Below are 15,629 nucleotides of genomic sequence, written 5' to 3'. Positions count from 1 at the left end.
CATGGATGGAATCACTCTGTTTTATTTGTTTATTAAAGTACAGCACACTAGAAAAATAATTATATCATTAGAGTGACACCAGTCACTAAGTATTATAGCTAGACAAAAAAATTATCAAGTCTTTGTGACATTAAAATACAGTTTTGACACTGAATAAGCCTCCTGATGTTCTAGCTGGGCCCAGTGTGTTAACTTGGCACCATTAATGTAATTATCAGCACAATTTAATGCCCTTAGAAAATAATTGGGGAAATTACAGATGACTGATGTTTGCAATATGATATGAAGTTTATTTAGTTCAATAGTATTTTTTCCTTTGACTTCAGTGGGTTTTGCATCAATCCCTAAATGAATAAACCTGATGGGTATTTTGCTAGCTGTTGGAGCTATAACCTGGTAGATTTATGACATCAGAGATGTTACTATCTCTTTAAATGGAGTTGTCTTTAATCTGGTTGAAGACAGGAAGAGGAAATTAGAGCAGAGTAAAAGTAAGTCATGCACATAAGGATAATGAAGAAAGTCACATGGCTGTGACAGGGGCTGCTTAGCTTCTCTGCTTTTGCTTGGTGAACTTTCAAGTGTAATTGAAGGATTTTAAACCTGGGAGGTTTATAATTGCAACACAGCTTTAACTTTGTGAAGGCAGAAAATGGAAATCTGAATAAACAAAATAAGACTGTTGATGTACATGTATACTGCTCTTTAAATTTTAGAGTTCATAAATCATTTACCACATAGAAAAATACCACATAAACTGGACTAACAACATATTGTATTTGTGCATACAGAAAACTACATTAAAAGAAAATTAAGGTTGCAAAACCAGAAAGGGTGCTTCCAGACAAATGAGCACATGCCTCTTGCAGTGTCTCAAACCCCTTTGAGATGCTATAAGACGCACATGCAGGAACAAAAAAACATTCCCCACACTGCATATTTGCTGTGTGGGGGCAAAATTTCGCACCTGGATATCCAGATACCAAAATAAAACCTCTGTGAAAGAAGCAGGGTAGCACTCTGGTAGCCAGCCAGAGTGTCTTTATGGCTGGCCCTTGCTCTGGTGCTGAAGCACGTTGGCTAAGCATGCACTCACCAATTGTAACAGTGGCTGTCGGGGCTGCTGGGGCCTCATGGCAGAGGCTGCTTCCCTCCCCTCCCACACAGGGCACTGGGGGGTAGTAGGGATTGGCCCGGGTCACCTGGCACCTGTGCTGCCACTGCCACATCATGCGGGTGCAGCCCAGCTTGACAGGGTGCCCTGTGGCACCATGCACTGTCTGGCAGCTTGGGGCCACTCCAGCTGTTACCTGGAGTCTGGCACCACTCAGCCCGAGTGGCCCCAAGCTGCCAGACAGTAGCTCCTGCAGGGGGGCATGTGGCCCCTGTTTAGGTACTTTGGCTTCTATTGAGGGGCTGTGGCCCTGTGGGGGGACAGTCCATTAACTGTGTGTGGGGGGCTGTGCCCTGTGTGACCCACTCATACACACCCTCACACCCACAATCTTCCCACAATCCACCCACAAACCCCACCCCCCAAGCCACCCCCACAAACCCCTCACCCACATACCTGGCCTTGTGGGTCAGGAGTGAGGGGGCTGGGGTTGGGGGCAGGCTTTGGGTTGAGAGAGAGGGGCAAGGGCAGGGGCAGGGCACTGGTATATCACTGCTGCTCAGTGCTGCACATCGTGGTGAGTGAAGTGGGTAGGGACAGCTCTGATTTTTCTATGACAAAGAAGCCAAGAGTCAATGCCAAACTGTACAGATGTTTAGAATGTATTTTATTACAATGATAGAGGCACTGGTAGGCTTCCAAATTGCTTTAAAATTGTAAATATATCAATAAAACATTACTCAAATGATTTGATCTCTCTCTCTGTCTTTCTCTCTCTCTCTGTATGTGTTTGTGTATATATATGTCTAGTGGTCTTTTGTTTTAGTTGTGGAAAAACATGGATTTTGGGGTATCTTAAAGAGTGGCTTTAGGATTTTTTTATCAGGGGTTTTGCAGTTTTTAAATAGAGAACACCAGAATTGCTGCTAGTGAGCCAAGTGCAGGACCCAGGAAGAGGAGCCTGCTCAGAGCTGGCACCTAGGACCCAGCTGGAGGTGGCTGACCTCCTGGCCACTTGGGGTCAGGAGGACATGCATTGACAGTTCAAGCTAGGCCACCACACTGAGAATATCCTCTGGGTGATAGCTGCCCAGGTGGCTGGGCAGTGGCACACATAGCAATAGTGCTGCACAAAAGCCAACTGTGCAGCCACAGCCCACTGGCAGCTGGCCCAGCAGTGTAGATGCCTCTAATGGCTGTGCAGACCCCATCTGGGTCTGGCAGGCATGAAGCCTTGGGGCCACATGCTGTCACAGGTGTGGAGCAGGTCACAACCAGGCAGCAGCCCCCACTGCCAGATTGCTACAGCAGATAGAGGGTGCATGGCTGCTTCAGTAGTTCAGCTGGTACAAGGGATAATGTCCCCAGGTACCAATTGGCTGACTCCCAAAAGCTCCTGAGAGCGAGTAGCCCTGAGCTACTTGCCAGGGCAGGTTTTTATACTGCTGGGCCAGCCTCTAGTTCCCCCTGGATGCAGATCTGGGAGGAGCCAGGCAGGGTTATTTTGCCCCAAGTGGCACAATCTCTATTTGAGCTGCTGCAAGGGCGTGTGCTTGCATGCGTGGATGTGTCCAAAGGTGGTAGGGCAAGTGGTGGTGCAGAGGTTAATGCAGCTGTCAGTCACCTCTGGCACCAACATATATTGCCAAGGGGGCTCTGTGCTTGGGAATGTGGGGGTCGACCTTACTTCCACTCCCCAAATTCCTGGCCCCTCTGGGAGCTTGAGGGGCCAGACAACACAGCTACATGGACCAGATCCAGCTGGGGGGGGGGGGAGCATAAGTTTGACACCTCTGCTTTAGAGCTTTGTCCATCTCAACTGTTACAGCATATTTCACAGCTAAGATAAATGTGGCATTCCATAACCTTTACAGTCTTTGTTGTTTACTTTTTCCACACTTGGACAAGTATTTGATTAAAAGCATTGTTTTGGATTCATGTGTGAGATTTATTTTTTAAATGCAACATGAGATGCTGCTTCATTATTTGGCTCTGTGAGAAAGGGTTTTTGAAATCAGCCTATATGGGTTGTTTAAAAGCAGCAAAGAAAGCCATTTGCAAGGCACAAGTTTTATTGGTCCATAAAACCGCTGAAAGCATTCTTGAGTGCTATTCACTAGTACTTTATTAACTATTTTATAAATAATGGGAAGATCTGGTAGCAACACCTTTATCCAGTTTGCATAATACTTCTATTATAAAAGCTGGGGATTTTTTGTGAGAAATACTAACACCTCTATCGTTTGCAACAGGGCTTTTGTATTCAGCAAGGAAAAACTGGCTTTAGACAAGGTAGCGGCAGGCACGTCCACAGATCTGGCTGAGTTGGCTGTAAACTGTTAAAAAACATTATTTCCTTTCTCACACCTATGTTTCCTCAGGAAAATTCTGGCACCTTGTCAAAAATCACAAAACTTTCCACATAACTGTCCCATGTTACCAGCACAGAAGCAGTGGGATGTGTGGGTAACAGAGTTGGTCTGAATTTCCACCTCCAATGACCCTCCTAACCACTACTGCTACACCTGGCATAGACCTACTAAGCTGGGGAAAAGAAAGAGCCATCCTGGGACCTCTGCAGAAATGCCCTGGACCCATTAAGTTTCTTCTGATTCTAGGTCATGTAGTTTAGTCCTGTGCCTCAAGCTGCAGAAGTCTATGCTACAGTCATGAGGGTTCAGGGGTAAGCTCTCATGATAATATGTGATTGGATGGTTGTTGAAGATCCACACAATAAAATCTGTGGTTTTCTTTGTCCTTTATAAACAACTTAGGAAATCATATGTATAAAAACAGCTATGGTAAAAGACCACTTAGTGTGCTAAACCTAGCATTAGCACATTAGGAAGTGTGCCAGATTTATGCTTGCTTTTGAGACTGATTTTCTGTCTTGTACATATTATCTTGAATTTGATCACATACTGTTTTTGCCACAGGGCTACTATCACGTTTTTGGAATGCAGGATGGATACACAGAGAACACCATATTAGGGTTGTGTAGGCATCAATAAATCTGGCATTTCCTAACCTTTGGCTTTGCAACCTATTTTTTTTAAGCCAGGTTATTGTTTGCTTCGTGCTTTGTATGGAACACAAAGATGTTGTACTCTTTTATCTTCTGTCTTAATCCAGCCTTGCCCACAAACACCTCTCAGAGGGGTTACATCAGGGGTGGGCAATTACTTTGGGTAGGGGTGCTGCTTACTGAGTTTTGGCAAGCCATCAAGGGCTGCATGACAGGCAGCCAGGGGCAGATAAATATTTTCTAAATTTTTTAGGGGACCCATGGGACAGATAGAATGGCCTGGCAGGCCACATCTGGCTCATGGGCCACATTTTGCCCATCCCTGGGTTACAACATGTTATCACAACAACAATATCTGACTCTTAAGGTTGGCATTTCAAGGGTATGGTATCATTTAAGTTTCACTTCTTAAAAAAAAAAAAGAAGGGGTTTGTATGTGTTTTTTTTCCTAAAAGGGTTAATAACAGAGTTTGTGCAGAGACTTCTAGATGAAGGCAGTTCATGCCTCATTTTGGTAGAGTGACAGGGAGATATGTAGAATCAGCTTTGAATGATAAAATAATGAAGTAGCCTTCTCTGTGCTTCTAGAAAAATTGCGCTAGTTGGATTGCTTTATGATGAGTTTCTTCCTTTGTTCAGCCTCTCCGTGTAATGTGCCATTATCAGCCTCGAGGATTTAAAAAAATATTTTCAACCTTCAGCTCTTAGTGTACAAGAAAGAAAGGAATCTTTCTGGAAGAATGATAGCCCTGGGCAATGAAGAGAGCCATAAAATAAAACTCCAAAGGATAGCTCTTTGAGAGAGGATTGTTGACAATGCCAATGCCCTTTGTATACACTAGCTGAAGCAGGAAAGGAATTCCTCTTCCACAGATGAGCTCTCTCTAAAGAATAACAGTACTATCAGAGAGTATTTATTTGACAAGTAAGAGCTTCTACTTCTGCCGGTGGCATTGTGTCATAGGGCTTTTCAGTGAGCAAATGGTGCATAATGGATTGCACCAGGTCAGCATATTTGCTCCCATGAAGCTTTGAACACATTGAAAGCCCTGCCCTTTTCCACAAAAAGTGGTTCCACCTGCTGATCTGTCTCAACACAAATGTAGAGAAAATCACCTGGGGGTGGGGAGATAGTTTGCTCTCCATAGCCACTCATTCCAGGCCCTTTTTGCTAAAACTATTAACTAAAGAGTGAATTACTAATTAGGTACGGATTTCAAACTGGCAGACATTAGTTGAAAGCCTGTCTAGTCCATTACTAATCACAGTACCTGCAGCTTCTTCATTCAAGGTAACTGGCAGCTCCTTGTGTAAAAAATATGATATATGTCTGTTTTAGTTTGATGGTCATAGTGGTTCTTATTTGTTGTGTTTATTCAAAATGTTAAGAAAATAATGTAACTAAAAGAAATAATATTCAAACCTGGCATGAACTTGCTGAGCCAAGTTGGTGACACTTGTTCACCTAACTGAATTCTTTATAATGCAGCTGTTTTAGTAAAAATAAGTGTTATATAATATGAAATATTTAAAGTATTTCTATATATTTGCAATGTTTGCTTAAGGACAGGAAGTTTCTGTGGCACACTGACACAGGGAAAGCAATTAAATCCATTATTTCAGACACTTACTGAATCCATTTGTAGAATGAATTACCAGACTTAGAAGTATAACTGATGCTTGTAACTTTTTCTGCCAATAAGCCAGTTCCTTAATGGCTTCTTTTGTCACTCTTTTTTTCATAAAAAGTATACAGCAATGAAAAGGTGAGAAAAAAGCAGCTGTATCTGGAGTGGATTACAAAAGTCTTTTAAACAGCACAGCTGTCATAAGTAACAGTTTAACAGGAGAAGCAAAGAATAATACCATGCCAATTGAAACTGCAACAGGATTTAGCTAGACAGAATGTAATTTCATGAGCTGGAATTTGGCCAGCTCATGTGAGTTCTAGCAGTATTCTTTAGAGACTTGTAATTCTGTTTTAATCAGAAAACTATAACTTTTTACTAATGCTTCTGTGCTTTGGATATGCCAATCAAGATTGATAGCTTGGTTGCTTTATATTATATGAATGAGAAGTGGTAGCTGCAGGAGGATTTTTTCCCAAAGGTTTTCATAAAGGAGTTAAGCTGATTTCAACAACTGAGTGGAGGAAATTTTGTGAGATGAAAATGGGGAAAGAAGATGGCAAAAATGTTTTGTTCCTCATTTCTCCCTTGTGCGGTCTCTGCTGTAGGTTTCCCTGCTTGTACTCTCTCTTTAGAACAGGGATTCTCAACCAAGGCGCTGGGGGGCCCTGAGTGGCTTGCGTCCTCCCTGTCTGGCTGGTCCCCCACCGGTAATTGCCTCACCTTTTTGCAAAGATGCAAACCCTGTAATAAATAAATTAGTTTTTTAGATGAGGTGCTAGTCAATTTACAGAAGTTATGGAGGAGTGCCTTGAGTATGACAAGGGGTATAAGGTTAAGAACCACTGCTTTAAAATTTCAAAATGAAGAAGCTTAAACCTTTTATAGACTTAATCTGCTTTTTTGTGCCAGACTTCTTTCCACCAGCTCTCCTTACTTTCCCTGTCTCCACACTTGTAAACCGTGCAGTTTTAAGAAAGTGAATTGGGAGCCTTATCCCAGCTGGAAGTTAAGCTAGCTTTAATCTAAAAGTTGTCCACCTGCCTCTTAAGAATGGGTTGGGGGAAAAAACAGGTGATTTCCCTTCAAAACATCACTTTCGGATTCCAGCTATGATGAAACTTTAAGGGGAACCTACTGCTTCACCTCTTATGCTCAGTGACACCTTTCAGTGGACAATCAAGTAGCTTTCACATTTAAATTAGAAAATTGAATTGCGATCAAACTGATCCAGTTCCATTTCTTAAGCTGCAAAGCTCAAAAGAGAGAGATTTAGCGGGACGGTGGTTGGAGGACCAAAAGCAACTACCATTAGTCTGTTGCCTCTTCTAGTAAAAGCTTTCTGTGCTTTGTAAGAACTAAAAGTGGCTTCTGAGCTGTAAACTGATGCCAGATGAGTAGGGTGCTGGGAGGGACAGAGGCTGTAAGGAGTCCTGAATGAAGGCAGTACCAATAGAAATAAATAAATAAAAAATAGCTATGTTTCAATAATAGTTAACCAACCCTAAGATGCACATAGGTCTTTACTCGAATTTTATAGTAGTTGGGAACTAGATTGAACTTTTCCAAAATGCTTTGGGGTTTGGATACAGAGTTTTGGTATATCAGTGCGTTTGAAACACACCAATATACAGATGTTGGTTAGTTTCTATTCTAATTATTTGACATAAATCCACCAAATTGCCAGACATTTTCCAAGGATCACATGTATGTATCATTATATATAGATATAAAAAATGCTTTTATATTTACACTGCATAATTCTATACTGGTGAAAAGCTATTTGACACTATATGGAAAAGATGGACCTGACATATTTTAAAGTGTATATCTTTAAAAGTTACTAAGTGATGTTACATCTCATAGGAAAGATCTTTATTGTCATTAAGTTTACAGCTAGGATGTGGGTATAATGAATTCTCACCTTGCATAAGATGCAGTGTTTAATGGGTTTTATTCCTGCCTCCATTTAACAGCTCAGAGTTGAGTAACTGTACCTTACTGTCTATTAAACTCTGATTAGTTTAAATATATTTGAGTTAGTTGACTGTTATTCCAGGTCTTCTGCCAAGGGCTGATGATGAGAGCCAAGTCTGATGATCAGTCTAAGGGCAAAGATCAATGAAGTCTGAGGGTAAAGGTATTTCTTAGTAAACAGGGAAGCTTCAGATGTCAAATTAACACGGTGTGTATTCTGTTAAAACAGGATGCACCAGCATCAGTTGAGAATTCAAGAGAAAACATGCTTTGAAAGAAGCAAGCAGCTTTATTAAACTCTATTAATGATCCTGGTAGATAATTTTTGTATTTAAATTAATGTCTTACTTCCAGAGAAAGCAGCATTATTGTGCTTTGACTGATGATGCAAAGAGATTTACATGAGCCGAACATCTGCGATTTCCTGACTACTGACCTTCTAAATAAGATTTTTTTTTTGGTTAAAATTACATTAGTTGCAGCTCTAATAGTTGGGATTTTTTCTGCAAAAAGGCAGCTGTTTGAATTAAATTCCTTCTCTGTCCTTGCAGGGTCTTCATTTTGGTGCCTATTGGACATTGTTCCCATAAAGAATGAGAAGGGAGATGTAGTACTCTTTCTGGCCTCTTTCAAAGATATAACAGATACAAAAGTGAAGATTGCTGTTGAAGACAAAAAAGAAGGTTTGTATGGTTTCCAGCAAACACTTATATTTCAACATTTGTGATAGACCTGCATGTATTTCTGCATAAAATGGAGAGAATTCATTTGAGGTTCTTTTTTCTAAAATTCAAAAGAATACATTCACCTAGTACTTCAGGGATTATCTCAGTAACCAAAATCAGGGAGAAACCACATGGAAGAATCAATAGAAAGTTGTGAGTTTTCTTGTTTAAATGAGTTTTTGTTGTTTAAATGAGTTGTGAGTTTTCTTGCTCGTAGTTCTATAAACTTTGAGTAATCGCTTTAGAGAACAGAGTATTTTGCAATTCAGAATTAAACTGAGAACCAAAAAAAATTCTCATATTTTAAAGTGATTTTTTTTTTAATGTGAAGTGTTCAGGGAAACCTTTTTCAAGATTTATAATTTACTATGACTCTTCATCAACTAATGCAGAAAGAAATGGTATCTTGCTTTTTCTCCTGTAAAGAGGAATTTTCGAGGATTTTTATGAAATATGAAGGGGCAGATTTATACTTTTTATATCTCCAGCAACACAAATAAAGCAATCACAGTATAGTGGTGAATCTGGCTTTGAAAGTTTGCATTTATCTTATTAAAGCATTTTTGTATATTCAGGGTTTTTTGGTTTGTATTCAACATTAAGGCCATAATTCTGAGTTATTCAAGATGGCAGTTTGGTTCTGTATGTGGAGTTATTTAAAACATTTACAAATGTGTGAATGACTGATATTCTAAGACGATGTTTTCACAAACACCATGCATGATGTTTCTAACAAATCTAGGTAAGGAAGATGGTTTAAACCTGTGAAAGAATGTAGTGCTTTTGCGTGGTATTTCTCAGTTACTTATCCATGCCTCAGTTTCCCAGCCTTTATAGCATACTTTGTATATAGATAAGGAACAGAATTAGGGCTATTTGTCTGTCGTTCAAGTGAATACAATATGAATACTACGACTGGCATTTACCTTTCAGAAGACTTGCACCCAGCGGTGCAGGAGAGGAATAGTGGTATCTTTCAGAAACTTTGTATACTCCCTATTTGCTGAATTCCTAAGTTTGGTGTCCTGCTGAGTTACTATTGTTTTTTGGGGTTTTTTGTTTTTTAAATTTAAGCTCGCATCATAGATGCTTGAGCTGTACATAATCCTAAGAAATGTGGACATGGCAGTTAGGATCCCTCTTTCTCTGTTGTATTCCCTCATCTTCTCTAGTTCAAATTTCTGAGCTTAATATCCACTGTACTTGCTTTATATGTGTTGTGCAATGAAAGGCAAGTTGTATTTAAGCTGTGAGGGTGATAGTAGTTCAGTGTCTTGCAGTTTAGAAATTAGAAAATGTTACATTTCCTTGGTGGTAATAAGACTAGGGACAGAAGTTGCATGTAAACCAGTTTAAGTGATTGGTCCTTGGGCCCACGCTGTTCAATTTCTTTATCAGCGATTTGGACGACAGGGTGAAAAGCAACCTGTTTAAGTGTGCTGATGATACCAAAATTTGGGGTGAGGTAAGCACGCTAGTAGGGAGGAAAAGAATGCAGCAAGACTCAGATAGGTTACAGGGGTAGGCTAACAAAAACAGGATGCGCTTCAATACTGACAAGTGCAGGGTGCTGCACTTGGGCAGCAGTAACCAGCAGCACACTTATAAAATGGGAAACTCCCTTCTTGAGAGCATGGAGGCAGAAAGAGATTTTGGAGTCATTATTGACTCCAAAATGAACATGGGCCAACAATGCAAGGTCACGGTTGGGAGGGCTAACCGGACCTTCTTGTGCATCCACAGGTGTATCTCAAGCAAGGCCAAGGAGGTGATCCTCCCCCTCTATGCGACACTGGTCAGCCCACAGCTGGAGTACTGCGTCCAGTTCTGTGTGCCCCACTTCAGGAGGGATGTGGACAACATTGAGAGGGTCCAGAGGAGGGCCACTCGCATGATCCAGGGACAACAGGGCAGACCCTACAATGAGAGCCTGCGGGACCTGAACCTTTTCAGCCCTCACAAGAGAAGGCTGAGGGGGGACCTGATAACTGTCTATAAACTCACGAGGGGGGGACCAGAAGGGTTTGGGAGAGACCTTGTTTCCCCTAGTGCCCCCTGGTATAACAAGGAATAATGGCCACAAGTTGTTGGAGAGTAGGTTTAGATTAGACATCCGTAAGAAATACTTCACTGTCAGGGCGGCTAGGATTTGGAACCAACTTCCAAGGGAAGTGGTGCTGGCTCCTACCCTGGGGGTCATTAAGAAGAGGGTTGATGCCTACCTGACTGGAGTCATTTGAGCCCAGTTTTTCTCCTCCCCAAGCAGTGGGTTGGCCTTGAAGATCTACAAAGGTCCCTTCCGACCCTACGTCTATGATTCTATGAAACTGGTTTAAACCTGTAACAGAACTTAAGTTCAATGCACAGAAACCAGTTTCAAAATGGCCAAAACTGGTTTAAGATAAAACTGGCTGAATGTAGTATCAGACTGAACAGATTTGAACTGATTTGGGTCAAACCAGTTTATGAAACTTCTGTCCCTTTCTGGTTCAAGTTAAATCACAGTCTCCCAGCATGCTTTGCAGCCCTGTGCTGTGCTGAGCTGTCCTATCTGCTCCAGAGAACACGTTTGGCCCTGACTCTCTGCTCCCTACTCGGAGCAATGAGCACTGGCTGACAAGGGAGTGGGGATGCGAAACCTGGGTGGGGACCCCAGCTGGGTCTGCAGTGGTGGGTGGGGGAGGGGGCAGCCCCTGCCAGATTTTTCCCTGGTGAAGGGAGGGGGGGTGTGGGGCAGGGCACATGGTCAGAGGGGGCAACAGCCTGGGAGGGACTGCCCCCTAGGCAAACCCCAGCTGACAGGCTGTTGGCTGCAGAAGAAGAGCCAGGTCAGCCTGCTCATCCAGCTGGACAAGGATGGGGTGGGGGGGATGTATATGTGGGGGAGCATGGGGGAAGTGTGTGTATAGGTATGTGTGTATGTACATGCATGTGAAGGGAGTGTTTGTGTGCATCTGCATGTGGGTGTGGAGGGATGCATGTGCGTGCATGTCTTTGTGCATGTGTCCAAGTGTGGGTCTGGAGGGGTGTATCTGTGCGTGTCTGCTCATAGGTCGGGGGGGAGGTGAATGTGTGTCAGTACATGTCTGTGCATGCATTTGGATGGGTGCAAGTGCATGGGTAGTACCTGCTTCCTGATCCCCTTGAAGGCAGCACTGATTGTGTGCATACAGGTACACTCCCGGGCATAGGCCAGCAGTTGCCAGCTCTGCTGCATTGTGGGGGAAGGGCAGCAGCCTAGGAGGGACTGCCCCTACCCTGGATGACATCCTGACTACTCTGAAGGAAGAGCTGGGTCCATCTGCTTGTCCATCCAGGCAGGTGTGGGGGAGTCCCACCCAAGCTGTTGTCCCTCCTGTACTCCATTCCCTGGTTTAGCCCTGCAGCAGACCTGGCGGCTGCTGGCCAGTGCCCAGGAGTATACCTGCATGCACAACATTAGTGCTGCCTTTGAAGGAAACAGGTATTGCCTGCACACCTGCACCCATCCACCTACAGGTACACGCCCCTACCTTTACACCTCCCAGACCCAAGCACAGATACACCCCCCCCCCCCCTCCAAACCCATGCTTGGATGCGTGTGTGCAAACATCTTAGTGTGCACATTTGGACATGTGAGCATATGTGTGCACACACACTTGGACACATACAAGTGTGCACACATGGATACTCATACATACAAACCCCTCCACACCCATACTTAGACATATACGCACATGCACCCCTCCACACCCACACTTTGACACATGCATACACATGCACATGCACCCCTTCACACCCATGCGTGGACACATCCCTTTACGCACAGCTCCCACACCCATGTGCAGACACCCCTTAAACCTCCAGATGCACACACGCCCCTCCACACCCCCGCACAGACACGCATGCACACAGGCCTCTCCACGCCCATGTGTGGACATGCGTATGCATGCACATGTACCCCCTCCATACCCATACCCATGCACATGTGTGCACACACCCTCTGCACATCCATGCACAGATACGCACACACACATGCACGCATGCACACATCCCTCTACATCCATGTGCAGATGCACAGACACACCCCCATGTATGTGCACACACATACCCCTTCACACTCATGCATGAACATGCATGCATGCAGACACACACACCCCTCCACACCTATGTGCACAGACTCATGCGCACACACACCACACATACACAGACACATGCTCACACATTTCCCTCATACCCATATGCAGTCACACACATGCACAGATACCCACCTCCCCCCCACACACGTGCACACACAAACACATATACTTACACCTCCCTGATGCACATGCACCCTCACACCCCTCCACATACGCACACAACCCCCCCATACATACCCCCACACACCTACCTCCCACATCCTCTCCCTAGTAAATCACATGCAGTCTGAGTATCCTTCACAGCCTGTCTCTCCCTGCCTCTTTTTTGCTCCCCACCCCCCACTTTCAAAGCGGAAAGTGAAGCGGGTCTGAGCAGTTGCCCACTCCCTTCCTAGGGAGTTTTGCAGCCCAGGCTTTGCTGGCTGCCCCTATCTGAGATCTGAGTGTCCCTCTCCTCTCATCTTTGCCAGCTACAAGCCTTCCTAGGTCTAGGCAAGGCTGATAAGGCAGCACTGATGGGATGGAGGCTAAGCCCAGATGACTTGGGGCACATGGGGACAAACTCAAAATGACCTTGCTCACTCTTCCCCCTTCAGGTGAAAGGTTGCCAGAGATTTTGGGTACAAGATTTAGTATTGCAGTGGCTAGCAGCAGTCATTTGCTTTGAGGAGAAGGGGGGGAAGAACAAAGGTGGTGGATTGTGTGGGCCTGGAGGGTGGCCATCATAGAGCACATTGCAGTTTTCTGCTACTCTGTCCTCTGTTGATGCAAAACCAGACACCTTTATGTCTTTAACAGAAAAATAGAGGATATAAAGGTGTCTGGTTTCATATTGATAGAGGGCAACTGGACAGTTCTCTGTGATGGCCATCCTATGCTGCAGGCAGAGTGGGAGCAGTTACTGCCTTGACAGCTGGTGCTTTGGGACCCAGATTGGGGTCCAATGGGGCCATAGTGGGGGGCTTTAGGGCCCCCTCCCTCTGGCCTTAGCCCCCAGGCTGGAGCCTGGCCCCACTCCCTCCTCTCAAGCAGGGAGTGGGGGGGAAAGACTTGGAACTTCAGTCCCTTTTCTTTGGCAGTGGCTGGCAGGCTGAGAGGGCTGCTCTACTGCCCCCCGATTTCTGGCCTGAGCCACTGCAGGCATGTGGCTGCATTTCCTGAATCAAAAGTGAATGTCTGTTCATTTGCTTCTCAGTTTAATCTGTACATCTTAGACCAGTGGTTCCCAACCATTTTTTTTGCTGTGACCCACTTCTGGGAGCAGAGTGTGGTGACAGCAGTGACAGCAGCAGCCCGGGGGCAGGGGAGTTCCTGGCATGTGACACAGCTCGCCTTTTGTGTGTAGCACTGCCGGCATTGCCCCCACTATTCTCATTTGGGTCGCAACCTGAGGTTGGGAACCGCTGTCTTAGAATAACCTGAAAAGGCTGAATCAGTGCAGCCTTGGGCTTTTTCACCGTCTGTACTAAGTCTAAATATTCTTAAATCAGTATTAATTTGTACCTTTCTTTTTTTAAATTTTACTCACATTCTGATAAATACTTGTACTTTTTGTCTCACTTTTTCAAATGCTGGCTAATGGATATAAGTTTAAACTCTGCTTATCTTGCAACGAATGTTATTTGAGAATTTCTCAACTGACAGAATAAAAGAAGGGTTTTGAAGTAGTATTTAAGTGCATATTTCTGGATAACCCATATAGCTAAATTCAATCATTTTACCTCAAAGTAAAATCCTTTTCATATGTATATCTAAAGGCTTTGTCACAGGTTACCTGTATCAAGTCAGAAATCTGTGGAATATTGTGATGTCATAAGATACGGTGTTTTTAAAGCAGTCTCAGGTGAAGGCTTCATGTTGTTTCAGACTTGCATGACTGTGACTTGCCACTAGAGGGCTGGTAAGCAGGAGCCAAGACACTTCATCCCCTGTAATGGGGTGGAGAGGGGAGAGTGACATGTAGCCGGGAGGTAGAGAAACCAGCATGGCATCTTTCCTTCCTCCACATCCAGCAGAAGCCCTACCAGAGTGGAGTGTGGGAAGGGAGAAATCTTCAAAAACTGTTTGCAGTGAGGCAGAGAGAGGGTGGGAGTGGGGAAATAAAGAGAAAGAAAAGGAAAAATATTAACAGAAAAATTAAGAAGTTAAAATTTTGCACGCGTCTCAGTGAATTCTCACCCTAGCAGAAGCGATAGTAAATAATACTGGCAGCTATGGATGCGGTGTGGTTTTTAGAGAGCCAATTACTATTTGCATGGTAGCATTCACTTGTATTTTGGAGGATGGGGAGACACTATGCTCATGTGCGGTCCTATTGACTTTCTTAGGGTTCCATAATCCTGCTACCCTGGGCAAGATTATGGCCTTACAATGAATGTAGGCAAACATGTAGTAATACTTACCCTTGATAGAGAGATTCTGGGCTTGCTGTTGTGCAGAATTTGGCCCCAAGATTTTTTTAAATGTGGAAATAAATCAGAAAATAAGAGTTATTTAAAGAAGGTGTGGGGTTAAGCTCCATACATAAATTGTCCTATGTAATGTGCTGAGGCTGGGAATAAAATTAAATTAATTGTATAAGAATATCTTAGTATAAGTTTGTCAGTTGCCTTTGTCATTTTAAAAGCAAATGTATATTTAGGGTCAGACTGTGAGCTGCCTCTTCATGTTCTTGAGCAGTTACTTACCTGAGTATTTCTAGTGTCAGTGGGAGTGACTGTTAACCAATTTGAGTAGCATCTTCAGAATCTGGCCTTCATATGGAATGCTATCCTCAAATAACATGATTTAGATAGCATTGGAGTGATGCTCTGACTGGGATGGTCCAGGAAATATGAGGAAAGGATTTCTGTGGATGATGCTTTTTATTGGGCCAATGGCATGGTTGGAATAGATTCAGACAAGCTTTTGAATGAGGCAAATTCTTCTTTAAGAATGCACTGCAATTCTTCTTGAAGATTGCACTATAGTCAAAACCTAAGTCTATCCCAACCATGCTGTTGGTCCAACAAAGGGCATCATGCACAACAATTCTTGCGTCTC

The 15,629-nt window shown here is 43.6% G+C and overlaps 1 protein-coding gene across 1 annotated transcript in view; it reads left to right on the top strand.

Annotated features, from left to right (window-relative positions):
• Positions 1-15,629, top strand: part of KCNH8 (potassium voltage-gated channel subfamily H member 8) — a 338,731-nt gene that overhangs the window by 127,128 nt on the left and 195,974 nt on the right. Inside the window, exon 3 of the mRNA XM_090049221.1 lies at positions 8,296-8,427. Coding sequence (XP_089905347.1) covers positions 8,296-8,427 — 132 coding nt within the window. The remainder of the gene's footprint in view (positions 1-8,295; positions 8,428-15,629) is intronic.

This window comes from Crocodylus siamensis, chromosome 5, assembly GCF_052110815.1.
Source record: "Crocodylus siamensis isolate JL-2025a chromosome 5, ASM5211081v1, whole genome shotgun sequence".
Lineage (NCBI taxonomy): Eukaryota > Metazoa > Chordata > Crocodylia > Crocodylidae > Crocodylus > Crocodylus siamensis.
The sequence above is the reverse complement of the archived record's forward strand: the minus strand, read 5'-3'. Positions and strand labels throughout refer to the sequence as shown.